At 38.5% G+C, this 11,864-nt stretch overlaps 1 protein-coding gene across 1 annotated transcript in view; it reads right to left on the reverse strand.

Moving 5' to 3' along the window:
• Positions 1 to 11,230, reverse strand: part of UBE3D (ubiquitin protein ligase E3D) — a gene marked incomplete at its 5' end in the record, with an annotated part of 48,167 nt that extends 36,937 nt beyond the window's left edge. Inside the window, 4 exons of the mRNA XM_009084692.1 lie at positions 596 to 665; positions 3,129 to 3,198; positions 7,518 to 7,749; positions 11,140 to 11,230. Of these exons, the coding sequence (XP_009082940.1) occupies positions 596 to 665; positions 3,129 to 3,198; positions 7,518 to 7,749; positions 11,140 to 11,230 (463 nt within the window). The remainder of the gene's footprint in view (positions 1 to 595; positions 666 to 3,128; positions 3,199 to 7,517; positions 7,750 to 11,139) is intronic.
• Between the last annotated feature and the right edge of the window lie 634 nt (positions 11,231 to 11,864).

The following is an 11,864-nucleotide window of genomic DNA, read 5'->3' on the forward strand; positions in this document are numbered from 1 at the left end:
ACTGTTCCACATCCTTTATTTTGGCTGACATCAAATGTCAAATGCTGAATTACAGCTTTTCCCTATTCTATTTTACACATATGCACACAAAGTTCAGAACAAAGCACATATTTCAGATATAATTCACAAAAAGAAAGAACTGTGACTAATGCATAGTACATGATACAAGGTAGCTAGATCAAGTTCTGTTTCATCTTAGTCTGAAATTCAAACTGAATTACTTGAAAATCCAAAAATCTAATTCCCAATTAAATATTTCAAGCCATACTTAATTTAACTTTACACCAGACATTGTGCAAACTTAAATAGTTCGAAATAAATAAGCATTTTATTTTGACTTATCACCTGACTAGAGAGACATCATGACAAGTTATACACAACCTCTCTCCTGCATCACACACAAGGGCAAGCAGACAAACCTGTACATGGGTGAATTCAGACTCCTGTTACCTTTACAGTGCTTAATTCTGTGATGATCACATAAAATTGCACTCTGTTATTACATGTAATTATTCAAGAAATGACAACACTAGTGCATTTCTAGCATCCTTTCTGAAACACAGACTCAAGCAAATTATCTGACTTCTTTTGTTACCTTGGTGTTGGGCTGAAACGTTCCTCAGATGGTCGAATAACCACCTCGGTGACATAATATTTAATGGTATCTAAAATGACAAAAAACATTTTTCGAGTGTAATAGAATAACCAACTTGTTAAGATCAGACTATAAGTCACTGTATCACTATACTAATTAAGCATTTGTTTGGTCCTCAATTAAGAGGTGCAGCACTCAGTCAAATTCTGCTTTGGTTTATAGGAGGAGAAGCAATCATAACGGAAAACCTACACTGCCAGGAGAAAACTGCTCTGAGCTAATTACACGATCAGCAATTTCTCATTCATATTGATCTTTGTTTAACGCTGGGAACAATCATCTTGAAACAAAGCAAGCAAAAGCTCAAGCCAAACCTGAAAGATGAATTGAAAGAACTTTCCTAAAGCACTGAGATCAGCATAGCTTACATAAGTATTTTAGTACCCTCTGCTGCTCAGTAATGCTGCAGTGAATCACAAGAGACAGTTTTAATAACAGCACACACAGGGGAATAATTTTCTTCTTTGCTCAAAGAGCAGAATGGAACTTCTTTCCAAAAATCGCACTTACTCAACACTAACACTGCATACATTCTGAGTATCAATATAACTGTTCCCTCAGAGCTCCACTAAGACAGCCTTTAATATTAAATGTAAGAGTTTGAGGACGTAATTTAATCCCCATCAATAAAGTCAGGTCAAAGATGATCACACTGAAGATCTGGGTCCACGCTGCAAACACAGCCCAACCAGTAGCCCAGCAAAATGTGTTAAGTACAGAGAGTAACAAATCTATTCTACTCAGCCTTAACATGTGAACAACTGGAAGATTCACCAGTTCCATAAATGTTAAGGGTGAAAGGGATTATCTCATCTGATCTCTGCCCACACATACCATTAAAACTGGATGAAAGCAAGTATTTCAGGAAAATGCTTAATCCATTTTAAAGATTCCAAAGGTTTGGTAATTCCACCCCTTCTCCAGATAAGTACTACACTTTATAAATAAGATTCACTGCTAGGAAGTTATATTTTACCTCTAAGTTTAATTTAGTCTGCTCCATGCTATGTGAGTCCTGGGAGAGAGGAGGAAAAGACAGTTCAGTCCCTCCAGCTCCTCAGACATTACCTTGAATAAGGAGTCAGTGCCAGTGCTACAAGGATATTGGGAATTAAGGAGATGTTTGCTTGCAGAGATAGAAGGTGTGATTTTGCATGAAAAAATATAAGGGGGCAGAGTTGGGGGAAGGAATAGTCCACAGGGGAATTTCAAAGCCAAACCTGGTCTCCACAGTTGTACCACTCTAACTCTGCTTTATCTTTGAGGCACTAATACCTGCACATGTGGAAGCATCACAGTCAAGCTTGCTCTCTAGTCTCCTTTTCTCGCAGAAGGTTCTGTCTAGACGCATATCATCTCTGGTTATTTTGTCTGGTCTTTGAACTCAATCTAAATTTCCTACAGTACTGACGAAAGGTGGTTAAAACAATGGTCAAGAAAACCCTGTGCAGAGCTCATACCAAAGCCCTGTACATCTATACAATATTTGCCTTTCCCCATTCCCACTGATCGTATCAATTACAAGGTGCTACAACCATCTGAAGGCTTAGATTAAGGCACCTATTACTCATGATCTTATTATTCATGTTCTTTTCCAAGCACTCCCTTCCCAAAGTCACATCCTGCTCTGTGGGCTTTCAAACTTTGAACCTTAAATTTGGTTTTAGTAAAGCCTTTATTGTTCAGATCCCTGTACAGGACAATCAGAACCTCCTGTAACCTTCTGTCGTGCATCTCTTCATGACTTGTTTCTTGAGTAGGCTTTGAATTTTCTCGGAAGTTTTTATATTCACCAGATCTCTGAACGAGACAGGCTCACACTGACTGATGCAGTGGACTAGAGGGAGAATGAAAGAATGAACCCTGCTATTAACAGCCTTATCATTGCTTCTCTCCTGTTAATACCTGAATTTTAAAAATGACCAGAGACTCATCTTTACACTACTTTCAGGTAAACCCTGTTGATGTAACATAATTGCAGCTTTTAAACCAATAAACTCATCATATCATCATCATCAGATGATGAGAGATACCCTGTTTCTTTGACAAGGCTTCCTTACCTGGTTGTTTGTTAGCAATCATGTCTTTAGTTTCTAGTTCTGTGTTGATTAAATTCTGAATTAACATTTCACTTATCCTGTAGGACTGACAGGGAAATAAACAACCTGTAATTTCTAAAGTCTCCCTTTTTTACTGAGATTCCTAGTAAACTGGAATCATGCAATGAGTCTCACAAAGCTTTGGAATTAGCCAAATGTACCACAGAAACAAGGATAAGGAAAATCCCTATCAAAAGTCACTTTCAAACTCTAACAGTGGAAGCAACAACCTCATCTGTTCCATAAGGGAATGAGACAAACACACAGAAATCAGCACTGCACCTTACTGATAAACTACTTGGCTTTGGAGTTTTTAACCTCCAGTGCTCAATTGCTGACGCAGCCAAGCCTAGTTTTGTTTGTACATCTCATACCTGATGATACTGTCTCTCCCAGCATTGTCTTGCAGCGCTTACAAATTACTCTGGTATTTTCCTCTGGTTTCTGTAGGACAAAGAAATGTCATTTAAATGTCAGTCAGATATTCCGAAAAAAAGGAATGTAGAATTTTAACATAACCTACAGAATAGATAGTCAACTTTGTACTTATTTCTATTCTCTTTATGTCTGCATACACATAGATTTGTCTTCACTACTTCATCTTTCTACACTTAGACTTGCTTGCAAGTTTCATAATAGTTTTTAAATCTGGTGATATATCCTGACCACACAGCAGAACCTGTAATAGCTAACAGGAGAATCTTGTAATATTGAGTCAGTGGATGATAAAATGATAAGGTAAACACATGAAACAAAGAACTCTGTGATATATACATAAAACAGTATGCTGCAATGTGACTACCATTATGCAGTAAAAAGTTCTAGCCACTGTGGACAGTTTTATAGGAGTTGAATACCAGTGCAACGTTCAGCAGAGAGCAGAAAATGTTCACAGAGCATTTTGAGTTACTAGGAAACAGCTGAAGAACATAACATAGCTTGATATTCCAGAAAGGTGCAGTGGATTCTGTTCTTGAACAACCCATCTCCCTCGATGCAAGCAGAAACAGAAAAGGTATTGACAAAGAATAAGAATCACTGTCAAAGGTGCAAAACAATTACCATTTGTGGCAAGAAAATATATGTAACAAGAGGAAGCATCAAAGTCAGAAAACTGAGGGGTATCATTGAGAGATATAAAATCACAAATATTTAGTAAAAGGTGAAGAGGACAAAAAACACATTTACTTGATAGCTCATGCTATGAAATTATAACCTTGTTTGTATCAAAGAAAAGGAAAGTATTTGTCACGCAATGTGTAATATAGTTTGGTACTCACTACAGGAAAGCATTTTTCATATTAAGATTATACACAAGTTCAAAACGTCTCAGAAATTCAGATGAAGCAATGTTCATCAAGGGCTTATTAAAAACAAAAGATGTGGATAACCATATCTAGTTCAAGGAGTCTCTACACTGTCCAAGACATCACTCAAGACTTGGCTTTCTCCTCTGCATCCATTACTGCCCTTTGAAAAAGATCTCCTTTTTAGATTCAATCCACCCTCCTAACATTCTACTAATTACAGTGTTAATATTAAAATTCAGCTCAAACAAGTAAGCACAACTCCTACTTTAATCCAAAGTCTATTAACTGGTTCTGTGTGGGCTTATTAACCTGAGTGCTGCACACCAGAGCTCTGTCTGAAAGCAGTACCTATACATAACCTTAATGATGGCCACAAACAAGGAACCAAACTAAAAGCCTGAGAGCTGACTATGTTGGAACTACAGCCCCTCGTTATGGGGTCCAGAAAAAACATCTGGTTCATATATAGGTGGTTGTCCCCTTTCCCAATTCCTACCTTGCTACTCCTCTCAAACACACAGCAAAATTACTTGCTCAATGTGAAAAGAAAGGATAAGTAGAAAAGGTTTCATGACAGTCAGTATTTGAGACTGCTACAAATACTGCATGGCACAAGTATAGAATATACAGTACTTCCCTGAAAGCTGTAACTTCAGGATTTTTTGTGCCTAACAGTTACAGGTGGTGGCTGAGAACTGTGCAGTACAGTACCTAAAAAACACCACTAACTCACTGTATCATGCTTCAGTGGAAAAAGCGATAGTTTTAGCTCAACTAATTAAATCAATACATCTATTTGACAACTTGCAGCTGCTGGCAATCTGCAGATGGAGGTGGATCACAAGCCTAATATTTTCTGTTTCTATTCCTAAGGATCCCTGATACGGTGTCAGGGAAAAATATTTTCCCCAAGAGATACTATTAGGATGCTGCAAGACCATGTGACATTTAAAAACTGTGTTACACTGGAAGACTAATAGATGTGAAAAATATGTTTGCAATGGACGGATGCAGTCGTGCTCCCACTGGAGTCTGGAAAAAGATTGTTTAAGCATCTCTGGTACATTCCTAAGGATCCCTGATACGGTGTCAGGGAAAAATATTTTCCCCAAGAGATACTATTAGGATGCTGCAAGACCATGTGACATTTAAAAACTGTGTTACACTGGAAGACTAATAGATGTGAAAAATATGTTTGCAATGGACGGATGCAGTCGTGCTCCCACTGGAGTCTGGAAAAAGATTGTTTAAGCATCTCTGGTACGGTACAATCCAAAGAACCGCAATGCAATTAAAAAAGAACTTTCATACTGGGGCAGACTGCAACAAAATTCTCTGAAATGAGAACATTTACACCAATAGCAATCTCTCTTGCCTGCAACTTTCTATTACTCATATTATGGAAGAATTTTCTCCTTCAGTATGAGGGTTTTTTCCTTATTAGTACAGTTTCTGCTGGATCTTACAGTTTTGCTCATTTGCTTGGCAACTGAGTGATGCTGGAAATAAGCAAACACAGAAATGAGAATTCACTGCAAGTGTGAAAGATGCAGAAATAGGGATCTGACACAAACAAGGAACAAATTCTCAAATTCAGTGCAAGTTTAAGGAAGCAAACATGAAAATCCATCACTCTAAACTAATATTGTACACCTCTGACATAAACCAGCCTCCCCCTCATTCAAAAGTTCTGCTGTTATCCTGGTTTGACCCACATCTCAGTAACATCTTTATTCCACATCCTTTCATCATGTTTGTGCCTCAAAATCAATCCTTTTCTGGCAAACATTCTCCTTGATTGATGAAGAAATGTGCAATACGAACTCCATGCACCCTGCCTCTTCCTGTATTTGTTCCCATTGTTCTAAGATCTCTTTCAAGACTACTGAAATGTGAGAATTCATTTTGGGGACCTCTGGCAGAAAACATTGCCTTTGTGGAAATTTGGAATCTTCTGTTCTGCCTCCTTCTTAAGGAAACTTATAAGAAATAACTCCAATTGTTAGAGTTAATCCAAATTAATCTGCTTCTCCCATGCTGGTATCCTTTCAGGGCATCAGTTCTTATTTTTCCCTCCACACAGTCTCCTTTTCAAAGAACAATGGAACAAGAAACCAAAGGGACCACAGCTGCAGGACTTGTAGATATAGACCACAGAACAGAACTGCTCCCCAAGCAGCTGGTTCACTTGGATGCATTGCACCAGCAACCACTGAACTGCAAGAATCCTGGTGATTTTTACTGGGGATAATACAAATTACTAATGATTATAAGCAGCAGCAGCAGATAGAAATCAGGGTCTCTGGTGTTAGTTCTCTACAGATTACAAGTTTCATGCTGGGAACCTATATATAATAACTCATCAGTTGTTACAGACACAAATTGGCAAGGCAGCAACAGTTCCCATAACTGCAGCAGGATTTCAATAACTAGGTTTAATATCTGGTTTTGAGAGAAAATATGGCATCTGCAGGCCGAACCTTTGTCAGCACAAATGCAGACAAGCAGTAGCTTAACAGAAAAGGCTTTACGGAAATGTAGGCTTTGGTCAACTGAGTTCCTGCATGTTCTTCTGGCAGAAGAAAGATTACTGCTTGAACTTTTATCCAAGTCCTAGATGTCCAAGATGAGTAAAGCACTGACTTTTCTTTCTTCCTGGGTTTTATCCTACCATTGAAAACATCAGCATCCCTAAAAATTATTTTTCCTTGTGCAACAATATATTTTGGCATTTCTAAGCCAAATGATAGCCTACCTCCTAGAGACTCGGATGATGAATATATCCCCTCCTGGAACACCTCAGAAACATGGACATGAAGAGCTATAATGTGGGATGGCAGGTCCCTTTCACTAGACAGAACAGTCAAACACACTCAATTTCCTCACTATGTTTTTGTTTCAGATGGAAACCAAAACATCTGAAACCAAAACACATTCTGAGTTTTCCAATCCTTTTTAAAGCTAAAAAAAAATAAATAATCACATCTTTCTTTGATCATATTTATGGTTATCCATCCAGTCATAGTGTGAGAAGAAAAATATTTGTTACTCCAGTTTCCTCCTCATTCTTCACTCCACTATCCTTTGACAAACACCTAACCCACTACAGTTATTTACTTACTAAATTCCTATGTCTTTCACTCAGGATATTTTTGGGTGGAAACATTTGGGTTTAGAACTACATGTTAAGTAGCTTCTAATTTAGTTAAAAGGACAAAGTTCTTGCATATCTCGGTCAATATCAAGATTGTGGTGTGAGCTTCAGAAAATGAAAAACATAGCTTAGAATATTTTCTGGCTTCTGTACAACTGAATGACAAGAACTCTCCATGACCTTCAAGACAGCTCTGTAATGTATACAAGTTACATAAACCAGTAGCAAAAATATACTTTACAAAAAAAAAAAAAGCCCAAATACATTCACTTAAGAATTATTTGAAGAAAATACTTTACCAAGTTGGAGCCACTCTGAGAAGCATGGTGTCCAGTCTCTGAGCAGCACACGGGAGATTCGGGCACATGCGATTCATTTCCTGAATTCAACAGAAAAAAGGTGTCTCCAAGAAAACAATCCCCATGCTGAGGGTGCAAAGTGCCTCTGGCAAAGGGGTTAGGGTGACAACACCACTCTTCAACTAAATCACTCCAGTCTGCACTTGGTAGAGGAAGAACTCTAAGAAATTTCCTATGAGAGAAGAAGAAACAAATATTTCAATATATTATAATTCTTTTCTAAGACACTAAAGGAGAGCTTAGACTCCTTACAAACAGGAGTTTGAGTTTCTTTGAATGTTTTCCTTTTGTTCCCCTATTTCTTCTGCTGCCACCTGAATCTTTACACAGAGTTTCTTAATTCTACTTCTTACTTAAAACTTGCAAATACAACTTTGGTTATGGTGCTACTTTGCAAATAAAAACACAGCTGCTAAGCCAACAGTTAGACATCCTCCCTTTCTTGCAGTTCCGGACTAATCTTATCTGAAGATGTCAGTTCTTCCCATTGTAGTTTCTTGTCCCTTTTGAATTGTTCGGTGGGTGAAAGCAAAATCTTGGATGAAAAAATCCTTCTTTCTAGATCGACAATACATTCTAAACTGTGCTTGCTCCACCTGCAGGTGAAAGTTGGAATAACTCATGCCCTGACCTTTTCCCTAACTAAGATCACCTCAGCACTACCCATCTCTGTCTTCATTTTCTGTGGTCTTATATATCAGTCTTCCTTATTTACTTACTAAAAAATCTTGGGACAGACCAGCTTGATAGCTAATTGTCAGGTTTAAAGGTATTTATGTAGGCAGAGTGTAATTAGAAGATTTCCCTGCCATCCGTTTTTCAATAGAATACTCATGTAGCACAAGTTATTATCATAGAATATCCTGAGTTGCAAAGAACCTGCAAGGACCATCATGTCCAGCTTCTGGTCCTACATGGGACAACCTGAGGAATCACACCATGTGCCTGAGAGCATTGTACAAACACTTCTTGAACTCTGTCAGGCTTGGGGCTGTGACCATTTCCCTGGCTGGGTGTCTTAACATTTTGGAGTAAGGAAAAGGTTTATTGCTTAATAGTCAATTCATGATTTTTTTACAACATTCAGCCTTGTATTGTATTTGCACTGCAAGCTTTTAGTAGCAGGGAGACCACATGGATAGTTTTTCTGAGAAGATGCTAGAAGCTTCCCCCATGTCTTGACAGAGCCAATGCCAGCCAGATCCAGGACAGACCCACCACTGGACAAGGCTAAGTCAATCAGCAACAGTGGTAGTGCCTCTGTGATAACATATTTAAGAAGAAGGAAAAAACCCAACTGCGTAACAACTTGCAGTCAGAAGAGTGAGAAAATGTGAGAGCAACAACTCTGCAGACACCAAGGTCAGTGAAGAAGAAGGGAAGGCGGTAATGGAGGCACTGGAGCAGACACTCCCTTGCAGCCCATGGTGAGGCAGTCTGTGCCCCTGCAGCACAGGGAGGTCCATGCTGAAGCACAGATCCACCTGCAGCCCATGGAGGACCCCCATGGCAGAGCAGGTGGACACCTGAAAGAGGCTGTGACTCCATGGGAAGCCTGGCAGGATCTGTGGACCCATGGAGAGTGAGGAGCCCACACTGGAACAGGTTTGCTGGCAGGACTTGTGACCCCTTTCATTACATTTTCCCTCCTGTGTCCAGCTGAGGAGGTGAGTGATAGAGCAGCTTATATGGGCACCTGGCATCCACCACAAGCCTTTAAGAATTTCTTCATGACAGAAATAAAGCCTTAAAGAATTATTTTATATATAAGCTACATTTAGCCCATGAAAGAAAAAAAAAGAGATATCACAAAATTTTTGCAGCTCTTACATAATGGGAGGGAAAAAAATCTAACCACTTCCTCTAACATTGGTAATGTGAGGGTTATGGAGAAGAATCAGAGAGCATCACACAAAGCCCTAAAGAGCTATCAGATTAATGAAAGGAAACAGACTGAGCCAGAGGATATCAGGAAATGTATTGAGTCAATTTTCTTGCACCAAGGAAGGATTAATTACATTTAAACTGTTCCTAACATATTTCTCTATTCTAACCTTCAAATGATGGCTTCCTATGCAGTCTCTAACAGTAAAAAAATAAGCTTTAGAATAGGTTCATGGTGGCTTTTTTTTTCATTTTAACCTAAATTCCTCTTGCTTCATATCAAGACTACTGTGTCCTTTGCAGCAGCTTCTTATACATATTAGAAGAGTACTATGTCTTCTCTGCAATCTCATCTAAACTAAATCCCATTTATTTCAATTTCTTCTCAAAGGTATCATTTTCTAGATCTCAGGTTTTTCTTATTACAGAGCCTTTCCTAGGAATTCACACCTTAATAAGTTCTCCTTCACACAACTTCCCTTCCATTTCTCCACCTGTGCAGCCACTGTCATACTTAACTCTCCCTGGAGAGAAGCACATGAATTCTGTAGCTAGAAGTTCTGACTACATTTCTGTCTTCCTTTTGGAAATGCTGCAGCAGTAGTTGTCGGATACACTGTCAGCTCCACTCTTCTACCCTCATCTTAGTCTCTGTTACTGACAATATTCAAGGGGCTCAGAGGTTCCCTACAAGGAAAAAAGCCAAGCAAAGAGCCATGAACATGCCTTCCTTTTCCCTTCTCAAAAGTTCTGCTTGTGTCATGTTACAGGAAGCAGAACCAAAAGATCTAAACTCCATGCATATGAATTTGGTGTTCTGAAATTCAGGAAAACACCCACTCAAAGATGAAAATATAAATGTGCAACATGTTTTGAAAGCAAATGTTACTGACTAGAAATTAGAAGTTTCAGTATTAAACAAATGCATCAAAGTAAGAGTTATTACTAGACTTTCTGCTGAGACATTTCAGAACAGAAAGCCAAGAAATTCTCATGCAATTCCATTCAGGCTAGCCATACATCCATACCTATGACAAGAAAGGAACAGGAGTTTACAGAACGTACCACATTTGTATTACTGTTTTGAGTATTAGGAGTCACACAGATCATAAAAGGCTGTAAGCACACATCTAACAATTCTCATACATCCAGCTGAAGCTGTCAAAACTGTTCATCAGAAGAGACAGATAATGCAGCAGTGTTTTATTAAAATTCTCATTCACTCTGCAGACTTTGTAAGGAACAGAGATCAGGCTGAGTTACACAGCGAAGACATAGCTCCTGTGTTTCCCAAATTCAGCATCCCTGGACTATGTGAAGATAGGCTTTGCTTAACAGGTAAAAGGGAGCTGTGGTCAACATCCCCATTCTGAGCAGCCACTCTGTAATTACAGCACAATGACTGAAGCAAATTTGTAACAGACTGAACAGAACTGGAGATCATGCCTGAAGCGCAGAGGAAGAAAGAAATCAAGAAGAAAATGAGTAAACTATTAAAAACTGTTTCAGGTAATGTTGCATTTTGCCATCCTTAGTGCTTCAAATGTGTTCTCATCTATAAACTTCAATATAAATACCTTTTAGCTGTCTAACTACACAAAATAACACAAATAGCAGTCATTTATATATCATAGCAATGGCATTTATTGCTATAAATAACAGACACTGCAGTACTCACCGATCTTTTACTATGATGTCACCACAGGACTGACAGTAAAAGATGTAATTCTTGTGGGGTTTCAGGCTTTCCCTCAAAGTAAAAACCAGATCTATAGATAGAAGGAAACATATTAATCCTCAAAATTGTGTAAAAGTTTCAGTCACTTGTACAGAAAAATCCTGTCAAATACCTCAAACAAAAAAAAATAAATGTAACAAACAAAGCAAAATGCTGACATTTTAAACACAACCTTAATTTATTTACCTGTAGAAGCAGGTATTAAAATTTAGGAAAAAGTTGCCATCTCCATCTCATGCCCCATATTGCTGAGTAGGAACTGTACATGTGAATAATTATTTTCAAGGTGCAAATCCTCTCCGCAGGAGGAGTTGAGATATTAATATAATTACAGCCATTGTATAAACCAAAATTCAATGCTAGCCTTTTGTAATGATATTTCTGATAATCAGCGTCTCTGCAATATGAGGGTACACTCCAATATGCAACACAAAACAGTCAGGATGAGGAGCAGGGGGAGACACAGTTAAAAATTTTCAGGCAGGTAAGAGACAGCCACTGTGGCATCTCCAGGAAAAGACAGTGAGCAACGGCCTCTGCAGGCCAGAAAAGCAAAAATGGTCTCACAAAAGCCAGCTCAGACAACTTTTCCAAGTTAAAAAAAAAAACCTATAAAATCCTTCACAAATTATCCAGTAACATTAGGTGGAAGAAAAGTAAAACTG

The sequence above is a fragment of the Acanthisitta chloris genome, unplaced genomic scaffold (genome assembly GCF_000695815.1).
Source record: "Acanthisitta chloris isolate BGI_N310 unplaced genomic scaffold, ASM69581v1 scaffold521, whole genome shotgun sequence".
Taxonomy (NCBI): Eukaryota; Metazoa; Chordata; class Aves; order Passeriformes; family Acanthisittidae; genus Acanthisitta; species Acanthisitta chloris.